At 38.3% G+C, this 25,805-nt stretch overlaps 1 protein-coding gene across 1 annotated transcript in view; it reads right to left on the bottom strand.

The window, feature by feature from the left end:
• Positions 1 to 25,805, bottom strand: part of spata20 (spermatogenesis associated 20) — a 61,632-nt gene that overhangs the window by 24,242 nt on the left and 11,585 nt on the right. The window contains exons 13-15 of the mRNA XM_055175351.2: positions 18,737 to 18,945; positions 15,157 to 15,356; positions 9,852 to 9,932 (exon numbers count right to left, since the gene is read on the bottom strand). Coding sequence (XP_055031326.2) covers positions 9,852 to 9,932; positions 15,157 to 15,356; positions 18,737 to 18,945 — 490 coding nt within the window. The remainder of the gene's footprint in view (positions 1 to 9,851; positions 9,933 to 15,156; positions 15,357 to 18,736; positions 18,946 to 25,805) is intronic.

Below are 25,805 nucleotides of genomic sequence, written 5' to 3'. Positions count from 1 at the left end.
AAGTCAGGGGTTTTGGACATGTTACATTCATGAATAAAAAGGCCTCTGTCAGTTACACTCTCATATTCAGCAACATAGCATGATAAACATCATCAGCAGAAGCAAAATGTCCAGTTTTCCATCATCTCTTTTCACACTGACAGCTAGGCCTACTCTAAAGCAACTGATACAGATTTCGGAAGCCCCACTGACTTCCGTGATAGGAAAAAATAACACGGAATAACAAGTAATTGGGGTTTCTGAACGATTTGGTTAAAAACATTCCTCAAAATATCTTCCTTTGTGTTCATCAAGACAAAGAAATTTGTAAAGGTTTGTAACAACATGGAAGTGAGTAAATTATGACAGAATTTTAAAATTAAAGGGTGACTATCCTATGCTTGAAGTGTGAGCAAAGCTTTAGAGAAATTTGCTCTGTTCAATGAAGTGCACAGTCAAATGGAGAATGAAATTATAATTTTCAATTTCAGGTCAAGCTGAAACACATCTAATAATAAGAGGCAGGCGTATTACCAGTGGCGGCCGGTGACTTCTTTTTTCGAGGGCACACGATACGAAGTTCGTCACAACATGTATGTAGCCCATCGTGTGTGGTTCGTAATTTCAAAATCTGTGTTCGGCACGTCGAGTGAACCTATGTGCATCACGTGTTTTGTCAAAATAAGTGCCTGCTACAGACGCGTCTAAAGGATTTATGATAACAGAGATGCTCGCATTTGCCAGATATTCGCATAATCTCATGCGTAATCAGAGTTTACTGTTAAGGGGGTGTCGCATGTGCAGCAGGCACTTACATTGACAAAACACATGACGCACATGGTTCACATGACGCAGCAAACACATATTTTGAAAACACAAGCAACACACATGACACCTCGAACACTTATTTTGAATTTGCGCCCCTCGGAAGAGCAAATTACCAAACCCCATAAGTGCACTCAAACAACTGCATTTTGCTGTATAGATAGATGACCGGACAATGAAACTTAAAATGAGAAAAATGTTTTGATAACCCCCGGTGTGCTCAGGTTAAATCTATTACGGCCATATCTACAGAAACCCGCTGCGGGGTGAGCCAGTGTCAGATGGAGAGTCTCGGTTTAAAGAGGAAAGCCAAACCCGATGACACTCTAAATGCCCTCGTGATGTACGAGCAGGAAATCTCATCAACTCCAGAGTCTTTGGGGGCTCTGATTCAATTTTACATTTTCACACAGAAAAGCAGAAAATGATATGGAAGCGTGTTTGTATGTGGGTTTTTGGGTTTTGTTTGAGGAATTCTGATGCATGATATTTCCATTGCGAGGATTTATATGACTGTAATGAGCCGGGAAAAGCTCTACTTTCCGTTGTTTATAAAGAATACCCAGCGGCATGGAGACAAGTGCAGGATCTGGCTCATTTAGTCACTTAAAATGATGGCTCTTATTACATTTAATTCATGTCGTAAGTCTGCAGGTGAGAATCATTTGTACCTTTCCAGATATACATCTGTTTAGTTACAAATGATAAACAAAGATTAAAGAGAAAAATGAAAAATGTAGCTTTATCTTACCATGTAACTGAAAGCAGATATTACTCAGTACGGATTTGGAAATCCCTAATTATCCCTAATTATTTTTACATACACAAACATATTTTTGCTATTAAAGGATTAGTTTTACAAAAAATAAAAATTCTGTCTTTTGTTATTCATCCTAAAGTCATTCCACAGTTCTACTCTAGAACACAAGTAATAATGTGAAAAGAAAATAATGCGAAACAAAGGACTGGTTGCATTTTCATGCAATTAAAATAAATATAAATTGGATCTTTCAAGCTTCTAATGTTGCTAAAGCACCATGAAAGTATCCTAAAATAATATTCATATCCATATAATATTCAAAGTATTCTGAAGTTTTAGGTGAAGTGAATTTGTTAGTTTCTAGTTGCATAAAAAGAAACATTTTAATTCATAATCGACAAGTGCATTATTTCCCAAAATGTCAGAGCTAGTCGTGTGGGTTAAGCGCGTGGGTTAAAGGAATATTCAATTTTCTTAAAAGAAAAATCCAGATAATTTACTCACCACCATGTCATTCAAAAAGTTGATGTCTTTCTTTGTTCAGTCGAGAAGAAATTATGTTTTTTGAGGAAAACATTGCAGGATTTTTCTAATTTTAATGGACTTTAAAAGAGCCCAACATTTAATACTTAACTCAACACTTAACAGTTTTTTTCAATGGAGTTTCAAAGGACTATAAACGATCCCAAACGAGGCATAAGGGTCTTATCTAGCGAAACGATTGTCATTTTTGACAAGAAAAATAAAAAATATCCACTTTTAAACCACAACTTCTCGTCTAGATCCGGTCCAGCGTGACCTAACGTAAATGCGTAGTGATGTAGGGAGGTCACGTTTTACATATATAAAACGCAAATTTGCGGACCGTTGTAAACAATAAACTGACACAAAGACATTAATTAGTATCAGTTGACATACAATAACGTAGGAACGGTCCTCTTTCAACACACTTGTAAACACTGGGGCGGAGTTTCGCGTTCGTCCTCTGTGACCTCTTGACGTCATGACGTATTGCGTGGGGTCACGCTGGCGCATCACGACCGGATCAAGACGAGAAGTTGTGGTTTAAAAGTGGATATTTTTTATTTTTCTTGTCAAAAATGACAATCGTTTCGCTAGATAAGACCCTTATGCCTCGTTTGGGATTGTTTATAGTCCTTTGAAACTCCGTTAAAAAAAACTGTTAAGTGTTGAGTTAAGTATTAAATGTTGGGCTCTATTAAAGTCCATTAAAATGAGAAAAATCCTGCAATGTTTTCCTCAAAAAACATAATTTCTTCTCGACTGAACAAAGAAAGACATCAACAATTTGGATGACATGGTGGTGAGTAAATTATCTGGATTTTTCTTTTAAGAAAATGGAATATTCCTTAAGCAAATAATAACAGATTCAAAATTTTCGGGTGAAGCATTTCTTGCCATTATCCAAACATTTCTTCATAACACCAGAATATAAAATGGTAAATGCCGTAGTTTATCGCTTCTCTAAAAATAGCAAGAACCTTTAAGGATTTAAAGTCAGCGGTGATGATTTGACTGCAGGTTCAATTCAATACCAGAGAGTCATGTATTTTTTAGTAAGCCCTTCCGACTCTGCAATCAACGGCCTGATACAGCCGGATCTTTCCATCATGTCCAGGTCAATTAAATAAACAATTCAGACCAGAGTCTATCTGAGGCTTAGTCACAGATAAGCAATGAGAAGTGTGGGTCTTGGTATGTGTGTGTGAGCAGTGTCGCTTTATCGCTGCCTGAACAGATGTAATTCGACATTAACTTTTTATAAACACTAACTCAGTACTTGCAGCCTCTTCTCGTGCCTAAGAAATGGGGCCGAGTTCTGTGGATTGGTTGGTTTAACTTGTGGACCGAACATATGAGCATATGCTGTTGAAATGAAATTGAAAAAAAAAACTAGACAAGTCCCTTTCTTCCTAGAGATTTTGTGATTTATGCTTTTTGCAAACGCTAGGTCTGCACTCAGGAACTGTACGTAAAAGTACAGTGAAAGACACGAAACGCTCAGAGGCCCACAAGGCTGCGTATCTTTCCCAGCGTTTGTCATTGTGATGGATTGGTTGCTCCTGTAACAAATGAACGAGTCTCTATCCGCTCGAGGAAATGTGTGAACCACCTGTGCAGGTGCAGCTCCAGATGTTTCTTCACTTTTGTGAGATGTAATGTAGCTAACTGATGCACATTGACACACCTGATAGAGCGGCTACACAAGTATTACTGAAGCGTCTTTTATTAACCAACAGGCAATGCAACCACAGTGGCAGATATGAACTGGCACAAATCACTAACAGAAGTATTCGCTTAATATCTAAAGTTAGGATTTTCACTATCTGCACAGGTTACAGCCAGGTACACCAAAAGATCTTATCAGATTCTCAAAATTTGAGAGAAAAATCGACAATTTAAAGGGTTAGTTCACCTAAAAATGAAAATAAAGTCATTAATGACTCGCCCTCATGTCGTTTCAAACTCTTAAGACCTCCGTTCATCTTCAGAATACAGTTTAAGATGTTTTATATTTAGTCCGAAAGCTTGTTGACCCTTCATTAAAATCTATGTATGGTATATTGTCCATGTCCAGAAAGGTAATAAAAACATAATCAAAGTAGTCCATGTGACATCAGTGGGTCAGTTAGAATGTGTTGAAGCATCACAAATACATTTTGGTCCAAAAATAAAAAAAAATACCACTTTATTCAGCATTGTCTTCCCTTCCTGGTCTGTTGTGAAGCGCATGCGCGAGACTAAAGTCACGTAACTGCAGTGACGCAGATGACGTATGACGCGGCTGACGTGTTATCTGGTGCGCCCCAGCTGTTTTTTTTTTGTGCGCCCGAGCGCAGTTTGAGGGAGACGCACAATTTAAGTCTGAGAAAAAAAAACTTTGCAAACATGTCTGACGATAACAAAAAGACAATGCTGAATAAAGTCGTAATTTTTTTTATTTTTGGACCAAAATTTGATTATGTTTTTATGACCTTTCTGGACATGGACAGTATACCGTACGTAGATTTTCAATAAAGGGTCAAAGAGCTCTCGGATTAAATATAAAACATCTTAAAATGTGTTACGAAGATGAACTATCCCTTTAACACGTTTGTTCCTATAGTGTGTGAAGTGCCGCTATGTGGCCATGACAGCACACCACGCACCATCAGATTAACTTCACAGACAACGCCAGTCTCAGCTGAGAACAGAGGAAGTCTCGCAGAGATCTCACAAAGTTTCTTACGGACAAACGTGGCATCACAGTAAACAAACATGGCAAAAAATGGTCATAAAGAAATGGCATTAATAAAATGGACTGCTTTACATCTCTAATGTCCATCTCACTTTGGACTGTGCATTAGTGATGTTCGGTTCATGAATGAATCAGTCGTTTGTATGTGGCCCTAATTTACGATTTGCGATCGAAGCGGCCCCGCCGTGCTTCCAAGCAGATTCAGACGCTCTTAATCGAGATAATCGGTGTAACCACAAAGACAATCAGGACTCTATCTAGGATTGTCGTAAGGGGAAAATCGGCCCAAATTCAGCTGATGAATCAAACACAATAAGAAGGTTGTAACAGTAAACAGGGTTGAATTTGAGTTGTTTCTAGATAGATAGCGAAAAAGGATAAACCTCTCTTATGAACTCTCTACAATGTGACCTTAGTATTATACCTCTGAGATATGGAATCATTAAGATTACATAAGTTTAAATGAGACAGAAGATGAATGAGCAAAAGCCACTGCTGCAACGCAGAGAGGAACGATGTTAATAAATGATGCAAAATGAGATCAAACTCAACCTTTGACGCAACATATTACATAGAAGATGCTTACGCAGTCAGAGCCGACCTCGGGCGTTCTTCATACTAACCCACCTACTGCTACCACAGTGAGACCCCCGGCCTATTTTTATTCACGAACCCTCTCATCCGTTCTCTTTAGAAACCCTCCCATTTTTCCAGGCTTAAAAAAAAAAGAAGGCTGGATCTCTCCGGGGGTTTTCACATACAATAATGGATGTTAGACTTCTGCAATAAATGGCAAAAGGTTAGACCCTAGTGTGTACTCTGTTGTGCTTGATATTGATATTTCACACTTAAAACCTGCAAGGCCAGGTGCTCAGCGCATGTGTGTGTGTGTGTGTGTGTGTGTGTGTGTGTGTGTGTGTGTGTGTGTGTGTGTGTGTGTGTTTGCTCTTCCTGTTGCAGTGCGGGGAAAAGAGCAGACAGAGAATCGCTCGGTAATAGGCCAAAAAAGAGTGCAAATGCTATCCTGAGCTATGACATTTAGTAAAAGAAAAAAGATGCAAAGCCAAGCCTAAGGCTAGTGGTCTGCAGACCACTTGCAAGAATTTACTAATTATTCTAAAATTCAAAGCGCGTCTCGTTGCCATTGTCTCGGACCTTGCCTCGCAGTATGCGCGTCAGCATGTATAGGTTAAAAACTGACAACTTGACCTTTCGCTGGAGATTACTTTAGTGAACTCATTAGCATGACCACGCTCCAATGAACACAGTGGTCTGTGTAAACCACTGAATGTGTCGTGTACAAGTGAAATCATCTATATACTGTTAAGTCCTTTGGATGAGACGTTAAACCGAGGTCCTGACTCTCTGTGGTCTTTAAAAATCGCAGGAAGTCCTTCAAAAAAGAGTAGGGGTGTGCCCCGGCATCCTGGCCAAACTTACCCGTTGGCCTACTAATTATCCCCTCATACTAATTGGCTATATCACTTATATATATGGAGTTATACTCCAGATAACTCAATGTACAAGCCAGAAATTAAGCTCTGTTTTTGCATAGGCCTACTAAAGGGTTAATAGTGCCACATGGTGATCAACAGTAAAAATGACAAATTTGACCTCTTAGCAAAAGGAAAAAACACCAACATTCAAAAATGCATGATAAAAAAGTGTCATAGCTCTGCAATCAAAAAATATGGTTATAATGGAAGTCAATGGGGCAAAAACAGCCACTAACAATAAATGAGGGAGAAAAAAAATAAAAACTGATGCTACACAAAAACTAAAAATCCTTCAAAGCCAATGTTTTTACTAATCTTTGGCATGCCCAAGACTGTGAAAAAGGTTAAAAAAATATATAGGTTACAATCACTTTTTATATTGAAAATCTGTGATTTTGATTTTCCCCAAATCAGTGACACCACTTATAAACTTGGCAATTAAAGAGTTAAAATCATGTAATTTTGTGAAGATTTGGTAGTTTTGATTAGTACTGAGGTTGATTAACAGATTTATAAAATAATTTTTTTTTCATCCACTAAAAACACGAAAGGGTAGTAAATTTGCCCACGGTATATAATTGAGTTTTTAAAAATGTTCAAAGTATTTTCTTAAAATATATGTAAATATAAGATTTGTCACCAAAAATCATTCAATTTGCTAAAACAGAGAGAAAGTTGTGGCCAAATAGAGTAAAAAAACCTCTAGTGGATGAAAACATCCCCAACAACACATAAGGGTTAAAACTGTGCGTCAATGTCAATAAAACAATAAAAAGAAAAAAGTTGAACATATATTGATATTGTTTTTGACTTTGTCTGTGCCAAATCTATTAGTTTTACCAGTGATTTTAAGGTATAGATCTTTAATTGGATGTTTTTTCCAAAATTATTTTTGCGACTCTTTTACTAATAATAAACATACATCTGCATAAAGCATCCATATTTTTCCATGCCCATGTTGATTAGAGCATTAAAAACTTGAAAAGTGTTACATTTAGGTTAATATACAAGAGATAAAAATGTCTCTAGGTTCGCGTTCTGCACATGCGCACTTTCACATGTATATGTGTGTTGTGCTACGGTTTCAACCATTCATTGAAGCTCGCGTTCTCACTGTGTTTTTTTCAAAATGTCTGAGGGTCGCAAGAGAAAAAGTGTCTACGAATTGTATGACAAGAAGAGAAAGGACTATGAAGAAAGAAACAAGACCAGAGTGTCACACACCGGCCGCTGGTGTGAGCTAATAGGACAGGTTGGGCTTCCCACTTGAAGTTTCTACTGGAAAGGTACATTTTGTCATGCTATTTGGAGAAATTCATTTAAAATCAATGCTAGTAAAAGTTGATGTAAGCTATGATTAGCGATGCTAGCCCTGGCACAAGTCACAAACTGCACAGACACGGAAAACATGCCGACAGCAACTTGTAAACAGAGCTCTCTCTCTCTGCATGCTCTCTCTCGGTTTCGTGCACGCGTTTAATAGGCGTTCCCTCTCGGGATGAGGTACATTGTTGCGCGTGTGCATTTTTTTTTTAAATGTGGAGGGACGGTTCTTTTAAATAATTCGGGAAAATCTTCTGCTATACCTTTAAGTTGTGATTAATCACGAGTTAACTCGTGACAATCATGCGATTAATCTAGATTAAATATTTGAATCGATTGACAAACCTAGTTTTCAACAATGTTTGAATTCAAAGAGCTCTGTTTTAACTTTAATTCAGTTTTAGCCCCTGTTCATAGGGTCACTAGGTAATGTCATTATGTCAGTGTTATCCTCGTTTTATTTATTTTTTAAATTTTGCTGCCATAAAATGTGACAAAGTATCGCGTTTTAAAAGCAGTATTGTTGCGTTACTCTGATGTCGTAGGCAAAATGATCTGCGCAGCACCAAATAGGAAAGCATGCCACTGTGTTTTTGCTTTTATCAAGTCACACTGTGGGCTTACATTAGAATGTAACCGTGGGTTCACACCAGCCACGTTTGAGGCGTCTAGTTTGCTGCTTGAACATTTTGAGTTTACTCGCTTCATTCGCGCGTGAAAGCCGTGCGTGAAATTCTAGTTATCGAGACATTCACGTGGAAATTCGCGTCATGGGAAGTGCTTCTGCGACTCTGCTTTCTGTAATCACGTCACTACCAGAGCAAGCTCCTGATTGGTTAACCGGCGCGTTTCAACTCGCCCGTTTGCCGCCATTCGCGCGAACTAGACACGTGAATAAGGCGGAATCGCGGCTAACGCGCCGCACTAAATGCCTCATTCGCACCGCGAGACCGCCAGATGCGCGTCAAGCATCTTCACATTGACTTAAAGCTCCCGTTCTGTCTGTGATTTTGAAGCTTTGATTGTGTTTATAGTGGGCAATATAACATGTGTTCATGTTTCACGTGTAAAAAAACGCGGTATTTTTCACACAATTTACTTATCTGTATAGCGCTGTTTTCACTGTCCTCAAAACAGGCTGATGTCTTCCTTGTTATGTGAAGTCCCTCCTTCAGAAATACGTATCGAGTTCTGATTGTGTAATTTGTTTAGTGTGTTGTAATTCGATAGCAGCTTAGCTTAGCAGAGCTGTTTGAGCCAAAGCTGGTGACTGATGTATTCCTGTGGGCGGAGTTTAGTCAATGAACTGTTTTACTGACGTCATTAAAGCAGGAAATAGAGGGCTGTAGTCCAAACCGGACGTTCGTTGTAGGCTTTTAAAGAGGAATTCTATTGAAGAAAATATATCGCCTGGCAGTGAACTTTGAGCTTTATCATTTAACAGGTATTATTTATGCTATTATAGCAACATTACACACTAAATTGGTATCAAGAAGAACGTGACCTTTAACATGAAAATCACTCGCGCTTGACGCCTCTACCGTGGCTGGTCTGAACGCAGCATAACGGTTACAAACCTTTTTTCATCACGCCATCCATGAACATAATTTGTGAGTCAGTCGGATCGACTCTTGTTTTACGTTCTTTCGCTGTTTTCTTCTAGAAAATGGTGAAAATTACATATTGTGCCTTTAAGAGTTGTATGGCTTTTAGTTGTGTCTTTAAGCTTTAAAGTCTCTACATAATAATCATGTGTTCTGCTGAGAAGCAGAGAGAAATAACTTTTAGCACATTTGTCTTTATCTTCCAGGAAAATGGATCAAATAATGTAATGTCCATTAAAACGCTCTTTAGAAGCATAATGTCCCTCCTCCTATATGCCTTACTTGCCTAAGTGTGAAGCAAATCATATTCACTGCTGGCCTATAAACTAAAGGCTTTTAGATGTTTTGAAAAGGAATGAAAAAGGCCCTTGATACTTTACATCCTGCCAACCTTTCTTAAAAAATGAGAGGAAAGAGAGGAAAACTACTTGCCAAATGACTGTGTTTAGGTTGTTCAATGAATAAATAAATAAATAAATGTTTTTTTCTTTTAGACATTTTATATACTATTCAAAATTATTTAAAAATAAAGCGAAGACTCGTTTATATTTCTGAAATGTATAAATATGAATAACTAGAATTTTCAAAAAGTAAAGCACACTTACTTTATGAGGCAGAAAGAGGGAGCTGACAGAGGAAATCAAACTGGCAGTGTCCTCAGCGTCAGGCTGGCCACAGATAACAATCTTTAAAATAAAAATAAGACATTGTCACATTGAACAGAACAACTGAATGAACGAAAAAATGAACAAATGAGAAGTGAATGAAATGGATAAAGAAAGGGTCAGCGCAGCGTGTATGGTGCTGTAATGAGGTGGGCAGGTGTGATGTGGAGCAGTCCTGCCCTTAGAGAAACCTCGAGCTTGTTATTGCTCTTACTCTGATGAATTCTCGTCTGCTGGTGAGCTCTGATAGCCGTGACACATGTTCACAGCCTTTACAACTGTCCTGGAACAGGGGAAAGTTTGGAAAAGTGTCTTAACAGTACAAACTTTCATCTAGCTGAGGTACCAATCAGTCTAAGGTTTGTCGATATGTGACAGGCACGAGAGTTAATGGTCCTGACATAGCAGACGGATGGCTGTTGATGCTACGGATATATTTTTAGAAAACTAAATAGAGGAGACATCAACAGACCCCTAAAAAGCTGAGTAGATTTTGGGTTTTTACATTTACAGCTATGCAAGAACGTAAATATCAAACATGTTTAATCATCGGGCTGCCACATCATGACAGCTGCAATAGTCAATGAGAGCTTCAAGTGAGCTGCAAGATTCAACTGGATGTTGCAAGCTTTTATAGCTGAAATAAGACACATACAAACATGATAGAAAAGAGGAATATTGAGAAACTATATTGAGTTTTACAAATATGGCAACAGTACAAGTGCTTTTAAAATGTGTCAGGCAAGAACTACCACAACATTTCTTTATCTCAAGTCACGTTTGATCTCGCGTTTCTGTGAGATCTCACGTCACTTTGAAGTCGTTACTACAATCATCAGGTGTGTGGTCTCGGAGGATTATGTTGTGAAAAATCTTTTGACTGTCCCCATGTCTGTAGTCTCCCATGGATTTAAAAACATTTCAGATTTAAAGATGTAATGTGTATTTTAGTGCCATTTAGCGTTAAGATTGCGAATTGCAATCAACCTCAGTTTCGAAACGCAATGAGAAGCACTCTGTAGAACATTTTGTCCTTTTAGGGCTACTGTAGAAACATGACAACGACTTCCTGTAGGGGGACGCGCGATGTATGTAGATAAAAAGGCTCATTCTAAGGTAATAAAAACAATGCAGGTCATTATGTAAGGTCTTTTTACAAAGTGTTCCCACACCTTAGTTAACTTCAAATTCAAGGACCTTTCAAGGACTTTCCAGGTCCAATACCCTCAAATTCAAGGACTAAATGTGGGGACACATTTCAAGTGGGAGCAAGGTTACATCGTGTTACCTTTTAAGATACATTGATATAGTTCCCTTTCAAGGGAACTCGCGCTGCGTCACTGCGGTGACACTTTGGGGACGCCTCCAGGGCAAACTGAGCATAGTTAACTCCTCGCCCTCCCTTCCGTGCTTTCATGAATGCGCCCAAACCCAACCCACAAATCCTTCTTGGCGTTTATTGGTTAGAACACTTTGTTATGGTTTCTGGTGTAGGTTTGGCCAGTTTGTTATTATTGCAGTTTGTGGAGGCTGGGCTGTCTACAGAGATCGCATTTTTTTACAGTTTGATCAGCGGACAGGAAGCAAGCAGATAGTGAGGAGATGTTTGCTGTATGTAACAAACGTTTTTTTATGGTCTAAAACGCGTGAATTCGCTTAGAGAACCTTTAATGACAAAGACAGGGTGACGCGGGAGCCAGGAAGTATATAGCTATCTGAAATATTGCCAAAGACGGCATTACAGGGACGCAGGAAGTATGGCAAGGGAGACGCAGCGTCTCGTTCCTTTTTCAGGGAACAACAGTTACATACGTAACCCGAGACGTTTTCATGTGTCAAACACAACTATGCAAAAAAGCATTTCGGTATAAATCAACATTCGGATACAGAAGATATAAGCATTTAAAGCAAACAGTTTAGTATGTGTGTTTAAAAGGCTAGACATTTTATGATATTATCCTACACTGCACAGGGAATCATATAGCTTTTTTTCCAGAAAACTTCTTGCATAAAATAGATTCAAGCACTTTCAGTGACCTGTATCTATTTATGTATATTTTCAAAACCTTCCCAGGGCCTTGAATTTTTCCCCTGATTCACAAACTTTCAAGGATTTCAAGGACTCTGTTTACACCACTGATAATATAGTTATGTATATTGCATTTCTGTCAAGAGATCCTTCTAAAAGTTACATAATGCACCTTTAAAAATCGCCCAAGAGAAGTTCAAGTTTGGGTCATTCTACAAAAAAGGTGGAAATGCTTGTCCCTTGCTTTTGCAGACCCCTTAATCATTTAATTTGACACAATAACCCCTTAATGATATATATTTAATAAATATAGACTGTCCTTAACATGATGAGAGAATTTATTTATTTAATTTTCTTTTTTTCTTTTTTAAACTTTTTTTTAAATGTCTGGTCCTGAAAATTGCCCTGTCCCTTTGATCATACATGGAAGTTGAACTGTGTACTTATTATTTAAATCCATGTTTTTTTATAAAACAAATCTAATTTACATTTACCTTGAATTTACTACAACACTGAAATGGTAAAAAATACACTATTAATATGAATAATATCAAATAAATATTTGTCCCCCAAATTTATGTCATTGGTGTTACCCTACCCAAAGCACTTTATTTTGAAACAATGCATCAGCTCTTTGAAGTTTTTCATGGGTCAAGAGATCAGTGAAAGATGTGCAGTAGAGGAAGGCAAAAGGTTTGTGAGATGTCTTACCTTATTTGTCTAAAATATCATTATATATCTAAGAATTTTGAGATAAGATTTTTTGGATGTCATTAGTGTTACTCTTTTTTTTTTTATAGCTCTCTAATGAGTACTTCCTAAGCACTATTCCTTTAACTGACCAACATAAAAGCATACAAACAAAACAAGATGGAAAAATGTTTGAGTTTATAAGTTTTATCATATTCATTATCTATTATTATATTCTCATTTTGTCAGGTATTATAGATATAACGTCATTGATTCTTTATTAAAATGTATTAAAAATTAAACATAGATTAAGCTCCCGTTTTGCGGATTCATAGATTTGACAAGTTAATTAATGCTATTATAGAAGTTTTGGGTGTTTTGAAAGAAGTTCATTTAAGCAGATTTCCATCACCCGAATTCCACCTTTTTTGTAGAATGACCCGTTTATGCCGTGGTCACATAGGACTTTTCATTCCATTGACTTCCATTCGTACGCATGCGAATGCAGCAGACTGGAAACACAAGTTTGCATTTCGTCACATTCCAAAATTAATGTTTGGTAAACTCATTTGAGAATTCGTGTCACGTGAAGACGTGTAACCAAAAGATGATTTATGCATCACAGCATGACCTTTTCAGGTGACTGAAAACTGAAAATAACAGTGTCGCACAGTCCCATTTTGTCCAACAGAAACAAAAGCAACAATGATGAAAGCAAAACTTTAGCGTGTCATAACATATACCCAGAGGTCTACGTAGAAATTTTGCATGGTGAAAGTCTTGTGTGACTACAGCATTAGGTTTCCAAAACATTCTTCAATAAGACTGGATTACCCCCATATCTAGCTTCTTTGTCAAGACTTAATTGGTCATCCAATGAAATTGTTTTGCTGGTTAGCATATAAACTGCCCTATGGCTCCACATGTTTTTTTAAGACACTGCCCAGCAAGCAATTTTGGCTAATGCTGAATTTGGGCTGTCAGTGAAAGTCTAATAGACGTCTACCATAGCCCAAGAATAGGCGATACGTATACGTTTAAAACAAATGAAAGCAAACACCTGTTGACTTTGCTTACATGTTGGAATATCATACAACTTCAAGTCATTTTGGCAAAAATGGCATGTAACCAATTTCAAGGTTATTTAAAGGAATAGTCTATCCTTTTTCCATATTAAACAATGTTATCACCTTAACTAAGAAGAGTTGATACATACCTCTATCATCTTAGTGCTTGCATGTAAGCGCTGTGGCGCGCCGCGACACTTTGATAGCATTTAGCTTAGCCCCATTCATTCAATGGTATCCAATGAAGTGGGTCATTATGAGAGGGAGAAGGGGAGCGGATTTTTCAGGCGAGTTGAAGTACTCCAAAAGTGCTATTCCGCCATACACTATAGTTACCCTTTTAAATCCGCTTAGAAAAGCGCTACGTTTTATTTTGTGCCCCCATAATTGCTTGTATAACTACTCATCGTAAATAGGAAAAACGTTGATGTGTTTGGTCACTTCTAACTTTATCTCTGTTTGGTACCATTGAATGAATGGGGCTAAGCTAAATGCTATCAAAGTGTTGCTGTGCACCACAGCGCTTACGTGCACGCACACAGATGATAGAGGGATGTATCATCTCTTCTTAGTTAAGGTAATAACATAGTTTAATATTGAAAAAGGATAGACTATTCCTTTAAGGTTGAAGTGGGTTACTTATGGCTGGACTATATTGGGTCTATAGTAAGTCGTCATTTCAACATCTCAATAATGCAGCCTGACATCTCGGTTTTTGCTTGCTGGGTGTTAGGGTGGACAAATCTTTTCACCAGTCAATATCAGATTCTGCCAAATGACTATCCACCCGTTCATGATCAATAGGCTCCCTTAGTAAGTAGCTTCAGGTACTAAAAACTTGCCATGAGCAAATCATGCCTGAGGAAATTCAGGATGACTCCCTACATATTGAGATCATTGTACCATGTAAGCATAATTGAAAGCACTCTGTCAGGCTGCATTATTGTACAGAAGCAACACTAGGACCGCTGAGACATGCAGTTGGTGATGCGGTCAGCCATACAAATCATCTGGGGTACAACGATCCACCTGCAGGGCATCTTCTGCTGTCAGAACTAAGGTAAGACAAATCAGTGATATCAATCTCTTGATCAATCAATCACTTCATCAATCACCATGTAAAACAGGTGCATCTTCTGGAAGTCGTATTTGTCGACCGCATACATCGTCAAGGTTCTCACATTTCAGTTAAAAACATACACAATCAATGTAGTTTCATTTTTACCTTAAAATGTAACTCTTGCTTTTCTGAAATAGAACTTGAAATAATAAACCACGATAAGGTATGCGAAAGACGTACCTAAAATCCTGGAAAGGACGCTTCCCAGAAAAATGGCACGTATGGTCACCTTACGTGAGGGTGAGTACATTTTTATTTTTGGATGAACATGATAAGGACAAAGAGGCACTGAACTGTCAAACTCAGTCTATTCAGTAACAGTGGACAGAATGAGGTTACCTGTTTAAGGGAGTGATGTTGGGCCATGACACTCCGAACCATGTCTGGAAGGGCGATTGGCACCTTAAGCAGTCTATCAGAGAAGGCGGCCAGCAATTGTTGGGAACGCTGCATCCATTCCTGTCTGCCCGTGAGATGGGAAAGCCGTTGCAAGTTCATGGCCGAGACGGAGTTCGCGCTGGGCTCAGCACCATCTTGATCTGAAAAGTGACATTTGAATTTATTTATCTATTCAAACCCAGTTACAGTGCAACTTCCTAGGAATCAAACCCATGAATTGTTAGTGCACCACTACCAATTGACCTACGGGAACACAACGGGTGTAACAACCTGTATTCTTTCCATGTAAACAGTCTGGCTATGGAAAAAATGGCATCATAACATTGACGGTTCCAATATCAATTTGACCGGGTCCCGTTTATCAGGACACGCAAGGCTAAAAGTGGCTGGTATCACAAGTGAAGTGGCTCCAGAGCTGTGAGCTGATTTACTTTATCTGCACTTTGTTGGTTTATGTGTGTGTAGAGGGGCTGATGGGAGTGAGTTCCCATGCCTTGTGCCACAAGGTAATGAGCAGATTGCATCTAGGAACTGAGAGGGACCGAAGCGACGACTGATGAATAACAGCAATGCAGTCCCAACCAAACACATGCAGATGATATCTGGAAGCTTCTTCCTTAGAAGACACAAGCACCACATGCGCACAAAAAGAGGAACATGTGAAGTGTTTCTACCATGCAAGAATAATCGTATTTTTAGATTTTGGCACATGAACGCCATAGAGGAATTTTCTTAAAAACCTACTTTCAGAGTATTGGTCATAAATGAAACTTAAATGTTGATGGTATAATTCAGAATTGATCGCATTGTGTGTATTTTTTATGAAAAAAAAACAAGAAAAATTACCCATCAAGATTTCATATTGCTATTTTGTATAAAGACTTGAACAACCAAACTTCATTTCTTTCTGGCAGCAAAAAACATGCTTAAATACAAAGACAAAGCATCAATACACCCAATGTGCATTCTTGTCTGTGTTGCATTAGCACTAAAATGTTTCCTATCTTTGAAAGTGAGGGAACAAAAATGTAATCTAGCTAGTCATTATGAATCTTAAGTTTAGTTTCATGTGCTCACGTGAAACTTTCAGGTGCAGAATTTTTTTAAAGTTTAGTTTCGCATGCTCACGTGAAATTATCATTTTAATTGTTTGATTTGTGATTTGATTCATACGAAGCCCCTAAGGGGACATGGAGCAGAAATTAAATAATAAAGTTTAGTTTCATGTGCGCACGCGAAACTAAACCTGATAATTTCATGTGCGCACGCGAAAGTTTCACGTGAGCACGCGATAGTTTCACGTGCGCACGTGAAACCAAACTTTATTTAATTTTTGCTCCATGTCCCCTTAGGGGCTCCGTATGTATCAAATCACAAATCAAGCAATCAAAATGATCATTTCTGATCTTGTGTACAGACAATTCCCAAGACAACGTGAAAGCAGCATTATGGAAAACTATAAGGAATGAAGCAATCACAAACAAAAACTAAACGAATTTCTTTTATTCTTCTTAAGTTGCTAGACTATCTGTTGTTTTAAAAAACGGCAAAGCTGACTGGTTTTGTCTAGTTTGGGCAATGCGTAAAATACAGAACGGCAGATGCTTCGAAAGGCAATCCGTCTTCCACTGACAAAGAAAGGTGAGGGGACTCGATTCTGGCACGTGATGGCACCACACGGCTCCTCATGGAGCCAACACTGCACGCTTGGCTTGCTGTATAATGGCCTAGTCACTCAGAAAAAGTGAAAAATCTGCCTTGTGTCCATTTTAATTTATCAGCAGCAAACAACAAAACATAGCAGTTAGCTTTCTCTACCCTCATCCATATCTCAATGGTGTCAGTACCATTTGTACACTTCCATCAGTTAAAAGCCCACAGTGGTTCGACTGTGAGCTTACATCAGTCTGCTTGTCTAGTTCCTAGGGAGAAAATATGAATCCCTAGTCATTGGGGACATTAGCCTCCGGTGCTCTTATGCTTTCAATGCGTGTTCAGGTCTCGTGTCTTTTGACATGAAAGAAAAAAGCATGAAAAATCGCGCTCACATATCACTTGCGTGACATTGTCACGCTGAAGGTGATGAACGATCTGCACCGTGAAATAAAGTAGGTCTGGAGTTTCTTCAAAGAAATATCAATTGCTTTAACAAAGCAGACTTTGGCGTACTGGAACAGTCTTCTTTCGGTCAGAAATTATACAGAAATATGAAATTGCAGAAGAGGAGTTATCACAATTTTACAGAAACAGGAAGACGGACCGAAAAAGAAATGGAAGGGAGAGAAAAGAAAAGAAAGATAAGAAACAACAAAGATAAGAAACAATGAGAGACAGTTATGAGGTTAAGTGAGGATAAATCGGTTTAGCAAGGCTTGAGTCTGGCTAAAACAGCCGAATCATCAAAAAATTGAATTTTCTTGTGTTTTTGAAACACCAATGTGATGATATTTTTTTACCAGGGTTCCTCAATAGGTGGCCTGTGGGCCACATCCGGCCCACGAGAGAAAAATATTTGGCCCGCGAAACTCTAAAATATAAATTAGAGCTATGGATTAAGTGAAAAAGCCGCCATGCATGCCCACAAAATTCAGTTTTCTTTCATCTCTTGACCGGACACATATACAAAAAACAATCTCGGGAAGTATACTTGTAAAAACAATTGAAGTGAAAATAATCTCACTTTCATTTCTGTTTCGTTTTAATTAATATACGCAAGAAACAGGGTAGGATAGTTATATTGCGCATATACGCATACACACACACACGCATACAGAAGGTCGCATTCCCGACAACACGTGCACACAAAATTATTCATATTAATTAAATGTCATATTTGTTAACGCATTCAATACTTATTTAAAGTTACTCCGGTCGGTGGACAGCACTGGTTTCCTCCAGTGACAGCAAAACCTCCCAAATCAAAAATGAAAAGCAAAACAGAACTTTACAGATAATAAATATGATCATGGATTTCTTTTTAAACTCTTTTGCTTCTATGACAAACTGCTCTAAAATTTTCTGCAGACCAGCGCTGCGCTGCGGAAAACTCTTATATGAAGCTGGTTTGGGCGTTTTTTATGCAAATGACCAACCTTGTGCATGCGGTCGCTCATGTAGAACACTCCAAATTCACTAACGTAAGAACAAGTAGAAGAACAAATTCATGTGCGTACGCACGTGTTGTGAATTAGGCGGAAAGTTTTCGTGAAAAGTTTAAGTGAGCGTATAAATACGAAAAACGTACACAATTATTAGTGAATGAGACCCAATGCGTTTTGTTACCCATTGAACCACTTTTAAATGGCGAGTAGATCTAGTGTGGGAATGAGCAGGAACAGTTGGCTTGCATGGAAATGCTGATTTTTTTTTTGTTTGTTAAAAAACAACAGCATCAGAAAGCAATAACAGAGCAAACATTTTGGACAGTGGCCCTTTGCTTTGTGTTTAATTGGGAAACCCTGTCTAAAACCATAGTAAAAAACAGAAATGTCATATAAGCCAGTTCATTCCAGTGTCTCACCCTGTTTGAGAGCCAGCAGCAGTGTTGGATCTGAAGGGTCACTGCAGAAGTAGCCACTGCCCTGGGAATCCCAGAAGAGCTCATCTTGCCTCTGCTGAAGCTCTTCTGCCCACTCCAACCAGCGGACCTTCTGCGTGGCCTCGAACAGGTCCAGCAGCCCACACACCACGAAGGCATAATCATCCAGGAAGCCTGCGATGGGGGAAGCGCTGGGGAGAACATTACAGAGAATGTTAGTAAGAAAGGTCAACATCCTTGCTTATGTTGTACCGAGTATGATTTGAATTTAATGTATTAATAAAGGGGGGACTTTACATGTATGTTGCATTCAATGTATGCATTTTAGCGTTATGTGCGTTCCCTAGGTATCAAACCCATGACATTTGAGCTAATGTAATGCTCTACCAACTGGGCTTCAGGGCTTATAGAATATTTAAAGTCAAACACATTTTAAGCTTAATGTTAATTTACCACAGAAAGGGTGTCTGTGTTCATGTTGCTCATTTGCAAGAGCATTGTGTTAGCGACACAAAAGACCTGGAAAACACACATGCTGATACAGTAAAATAAATGTATAGATTGAATACACCAAAAGTTGCTTTGGATAAAAGTGAATCCCAAACGAGTGATCAAGTCTGTGAAAACCCAGCAAAAGTCATACTTTGTGATTTCCTCTTTTTTTTTTTTTTTTTTACATTAAACCAACTTACATAATGTAAAGAACATTCTGTGAAATTATAATCTTACATTTTGGTAAAATAATATTAACTATTATTGACTGAGTAAGGTCATGTCAAAGATTGTGAAATCAATGATAGAAATCAAACTTTAATGCTCCTAATATGGTCATCCATAATTAGATTATAAGCCTTGACTTCACAGACGAGGTCACGAATTTAAAAAAGGCAAACACATTTGCAGTAAAAGACTAAAATTTAAGCAGAAATGTGAAACTTACACCCAGTGGATCCCAAATGGGTACATGCAAAAAGTAAGCAAAATAAATCGTGTTTACCTTTTAGCTCCTCATAATGAAAGAAAAGTTACACAAACAAGTTTGGTAAGAGATTTTATCGCATTCTAATGCAAGTAAATGGGAGTGAAAACTGCATTTAAATTTAGAAGTGAATCCCATAAATTAAAATTTAGCGTGTGAAATACAAGTGTTACTCCTGCATATGGTGATTGACAACATGACAACCATATATCCACATTTTCACCTGTCACATGTGTCAAGAAACATGGATGCTACACCTATTATTCAAGCCGATTTATTCAAACCGATTATGCAACTGAGTGAGGCATTTAAAGGGAAGGCTCACCCAAAAATGTAAATTCTGTCAACATTTACCTATATGAGTTTCTTTTTTCTGTTGAACACAAAAGACTATGGGCTCTATCATACACCTGGCGCAATGCATCGCAATGCGTGACGCAAGAGTCATTTGCGCCCAATTTTGCGCCCATGGGCGTTCTGGTCTGAAAACGAGGTGTGTTCAGGCACATTGTTGGCATGTTGCTATTTTGAGGCAATTAAAATAGACTACGCCATTGAAAAACCTGGTCTAAAGTCAATGGTGCAATATAGTTTTTGTTATTTAAAGAGCACGTTTGTAATATGCGCCTATAAACGGGATGACAACGCGCATTTGCTTATCACATACATGGATGCACAGCAGCACATAAACGTTTTAAAATATGAAAAATTAAAGGATTAAAATGTAAAAGATTATTATTGAGTGTCTTGGACATAATGAGGATCGATTTTGAAACGTTAGAATGCATAAAGAGCTGCTTCACCTGTAGCCTGGTAAGTAATTAAATGTTTTGCTTAAACAAATGAAAATCCTGCATATTTTTAATGTTTTTTTTTTTTAAATACTACGCCACAAATTTATTGTATTCGATGACTTTGTACCTGTGGACAGGGTTTAAATTGGGCCGGGGCCGTCCGGGGCTAAGCTCCGGCACATAGGCTGAAGGTCTCGCTCTGCTCGTGCCAGTGTACCCGGTGCGCTTGTGCGTGTGTACTCGCTGCGCTGGTGCGTGTGCACTGACGCGAAGGGAATAATGTGTTTCCATTCATTATGGGGCATACTCACCAACGCAAGTTCAACGATTTGCGCGAGTAGATTACATACAAAGTCAATGCAAAGACGCAATCAGACGCGTCCTCGCACGGGCGATGCAAATGACGCGAATTGGGCGGAGCAATTGCCGCGGAAACACGCGCTTTTCCTTTTAAACGCGTCTTCGCGCAAGTTATGCAACTCAGGAACTTCAAGAACGCGATTTCACACAGGATCATTTGACATTGTAGAGACAAGAGAGAGAGAGAGAGCGTGAGAGAGAGAGCGAAAGAGAGAGCGAAAGAGAGAGCGAAAGAGAGAGCGAAAGAGAGAGAGAGAGAGAGAGAGAGAGAGAGAGAGAGAGAGAGAGAGAGAGAGAGAGAGAGAGAGAGAGAGAGAGGTAATAATGATGCCCATGTCGAGGAAACTTAATAGAAGACTAGAAACGTGTTAAGGACTAAAGTATGTATGTCACTCATCTAATTACAGTATGTTAACTGGATAACACTTCATATAACTCACTGTATAGTTTAATACATTTAGGTATTTTGATTACACAAATCAAACCTTACTATTGTTTTCGCTGCTGACCAGCATAGGGAATCTCTATTGCTAATTTCTAAGACATGTTGATGATACAGTACTGTGTGTTGTACCTTTTCTTGTTAATTTAATCTTTTTGGGTAGCCTATCTTATATAATTATTCATGGTGGTTTTTTCCTTTTACTTAATTTAAATTTTGATCAATTGTGAATAATGACATGTGCAAAAATTGGATATAGGGTGAAAAACTAATTGATTTTAATAATTTAAAATTCAGACACTCTTTATAAAATTTTTGTGGTCAATCTCTGGCACAGATTTAAAGTTGAAACTTATCAAATCCTATCAGAGGTCCAGAATGTCATTAAAACACACCAGTGGCTTTGCTGTCATCAGTATTAAACATGTTACCCCTTAAAGTACCCTCCCCGCAGAGCCCCCCCACATAACAAATCCCAATTTAACCCCTGCCTGTGGATATGATGAGATGAGAACCGTTTTAAAATAATGCTTTTCAAAGCACTCACAGCGCTGTCCGAGTGCTGAAACGTTTCGGCTCTCCCCACGTTTGTAAATTCTTTATCTCCTGTTTGTTACGAATAAAGTATTTTTAGAGTACAAACCTTTTCTTGCATATTTGTGAATTATTTTTTGAGATAACACAGATCATGTAGGCTATCCTGCTGTCATTTACAGCAATTAAAAGCCTGCTAATTTTACTTTCATGGCTGAAAGAAAACGACTTTTAAAGGTTTTATTGCCAAAAAATAACAGTTTCAATACAAATGAAAACAACGCAATTTTTTAATATCAATCTTAAACTGGTGATCATCTTCCTCGCTTAGATTTTCAGTTTACAAATTCCACCATTTAAATAGGAAATCGGCATGGCGCCAGCGCAACTGGCTTTTAAAGGGGATAAAAGCTGAGACTCTCATTGGTTTCTTGCAGGTTACGGCCAAAACACCCATTACTCATTACGAGAATAGAAACAACCCTTTTAGGCCGTTTTTCCCGTCATTAAATTAGCAAAAGTAAAATTGGACACGCCCGTTTAGACCATGCGCCGTGCGCTTTAAACAACACGTTTAGATCGTTAAAATAGGGCCCTATATTTTGAGAAATGATGGTAACCAAACAGTTGACGGTACCCACTTCCATAGTAAGATAAACAAATACTATGGAAATCAGTGAGTCCTGGTCAACTGTGTGGTCACCATCATTTATCAATATATGAAGAGATTAAATGCTGTAAAGTGCGACTGACATGTTTTGTCGTAATATTTTGTTGAAATTTTTATCAGATTCATAATGTATTGTGCAAACAAACCTGTATTTCTGGATGGCATGAGGCTGTGATTTGAAACTTAAGTATTTGAAGAAGGTATTTGAATACGTGCCGAGAGCATTCAGTTAATATCCTTCTCATCTCATTTTTGATGAAGGTGGCGTTTAGTGGCTTTTGCATCTGAGCTCCTCATATCTTCTTTTCTGTTCAAGATAGAAACTCATACAGGTTTATAACAAAATGAGGGCGCGTAAATGATGACAGAATTTTCATTTTCGCGTGAACTATTCCTTTAAAAGACTAATAAAATAAGAAAGTCAAGGCAGAGCAGTCTGTGTTTATTGAATTTGAAGTTTCCTCTCACTAAAGCTACGTGTAAACACATTACCAACCCCAGAGGGATGAATGTGCATCACTCGCTGGATAAAGTTACTTTATGAACTGCATCCTATTTCAGTCTATTACAATAGTTTATGTTCGTGCAGCACTCCTTTCCTTATACCAGAGGGCTTTGCATTGATTTGCTGCCAAAATAGGCTACTGCAATCCATGACAGAAAATCATAGAAAAATGACAGAATCATTTAGTCTCTTACTCCCCTTCCATTCTCAATCAACGAGTGTGACGAACCTCTGACAAAAGAGGGCGAAATACGAAAAAGGTGTGACATCTACCAAAAAGGTTGTTTTGAGCGGCTATTAGGACGCTAAGATAAGTTGTGCGTACCGCTTGACGTGCATACAAAAGCATTTAGCAAGTCACATTGCCCAAAGAGACTGTTGAAGTCTTTGATGTTTTAAAATAAATTTGATTCATCAGAGCACATCAGAGACTCTTCACCACTGGATCTCAGACCCTTGAGATGAGGTGCCACCGTAGCCAGCCGAGTGTGAAGAAACAGATAGTGACAGGTCTGAAGATAGCACGCCGTCGGCATTAGGACAGGCGCGACGGGTCTAAGGGCTGGGAATTTAACCTCCACGGTTCTTAGTTCACTCCTGGCTCAAACAACTGGCATTCCAAGAGATGATAAATGTCGGTGAGGTGTCTGTTAGTAGAGCGCCTGGAACATCTGACCCTTCGATGTCATTGCCTCAAACTGTCAGATCTAGTGAGCTATTCAAATGTCATGTACAATAAGTGCTAGGAGATTTTAGAGGAAAACAGTGCACAATGTTTGGGCATCTCTGTTGGACTCCTTAGTGGAACGTAAGGAAGTCTTTTATACCTGAATAAAGCTTTCAATGTGCATAATTGCCCCTGCTCCACTGTTATGACACATCTGCCAAATGCATAACGTTGCTTTCAATAATAAAGTACTGCATCAGAATACATGACTCTATAAAGGAGGAAAATGTTACTGAACATACTAATGGTGTGGTTATATACCACCAGGAGCTTACTGGACCATGCTATCCATCTAAACCTTGACCACTCGGATGAATCAACAGCATGGCGTTGTTATTGAACAAAAATAATATGATTTCTGTTTCAGTTATTAAATTCAGAGAGTAGATCTACTCCTGAATTGCTGGAAAGACCAGTGCGTCAACAAGACAAATCAGCCCATCAGTCAATTTTTAATGAACTGCTCTCCCAAGATTTTTCCATTGACTTCTCTCTTTCAGACCCTCTGTTCTTCAGCTGATATGGTCTCTTCAAAGTTCAACAAAGCCATATTACAACTTCAACACAAAGCTGTCAGGAGACCAGAACACATCTATAAGAGCAAAGGTCTATCTGTCTCAGCAGCCGGCAGGCTTTTTTTCCAAACAGATATACTGAGATATCAATACAATACAGTGTGACTTTCATATAGACCAACCTAGATTTAAACTGTTTTCGCCGTTAACAACACAGCAGGATAGTTTATGAATAATTCACCTGATGCTGCATTTTGACCTGGCTGGCCCACATTTGATCTATTAGAATAAAAGACCTTACATTTTATTTGAGAACTACAACATTTCTTCTTTTTTTTGTAGGGTTTTCGCTTCTTCTATGTGTTATAAAGAAATAATTAATCTAAAAATGACCACCAGACACAAATTACTCACTGATAACTGCATACTCCCGTTGAGATGAATGCTAACATATAGATTTATATAGGTATTATAGATCTCCTTAGGAATAACTCATAAGAAGATCAGTGTGGCCTTCAAGTGAAAAGCAAAGTCAGCATTGCGGGATACCTGATGTAACAACACATGTGTTAATGGGAGGTACAAATGAGAGGATACCCCAAGAATGAGGCCAGTGAATTTGTGTGGGTCATTTGAAAGGTAAAAAGATTAGATTTGTCATGATACTGGGTCATTCCTACACTGTAGACCTGAAATGTTCATGAATCAGAATATTCATGACATAATACTTTTTAATGTTTTAATGACCTACTGTTGCAATGACAATTTAGTATTTTGATTCAGTTGAATAAAAAAATACATGGGTAAATGTATGGAAATGTATGACTTTGACCATTTAAATTGCTTTGTACAAACAGTTGGATTTTCTTCTACTTGAAGCAAGACATTCGGGACACTCAGATCATGCCGGGATTACATGAATCATCAGGTTCTGATGCCCAAGCCAGCTTGAGTGCATTCTGTTATTCAAACATAACATATGCCATGTTTTCAATGCATATTTTATGCAATATTTTAAATGAACTTCAAAAAATTTCAATGTGGGACTTTTAGAAGGATCTCTTGACCGAAATGCAATATAATATACATTATCATGAACTGTATTGTTTTTATTACCTTAGAAGGAGCCATTTTATCTACATACTCCGCGGGTCCCCTTACAAGGAAGACTGTCCCCTTACATGGTGGACTGAGCCATTGGTTGCAATTCACAGTCTCACCTCCAGATGTCGCTAAAAGTCCCACACTGCACCTTTAAAGGTCATGTTTTCTGAACCCATTTTTCAAACTTTAGTTAGTGTGTAATGTTGCTATAATAGCATAAATAATACCGGTAAAATTATAAAGCTTAAAGTTCATGGCCAGGTGATTTATTTGCTTTAACAGAATTCCTCTTTCAAAGCCTACAGCGAACGGACGGTTTGGACTACAGCCCTCTACTTCCCAATTGAATGATGTCAATAAAACAGTTTTTGAATAAACTCCGCCCACAGGAATACGTCAGTCACCAACTTTGGCTCAAACG

The sequence above is a fragment of the Misgurnus anguillicaudatus genome, chromosome 4 (assembly GCF_027580225.2).
Source record: "Misgurnus anguillicaudatus chromosome 4, ASM2758022v2, whole genome shotgun sequence".
In the NCBI taxonomy this organism is placed as follows: domain Eukaryota; kingdom Metazoa; phylum Chordata; class Actinopteri; order Cypriniformes; family Cobitidae; genus Misgurnus; species Misgurnus anguillicaudatus.
The sequence above is the reverse complement of the archived record's forward strand: the minus strand, read 5'-3'. Positions and strand labels throughout refer to the sequence as shown.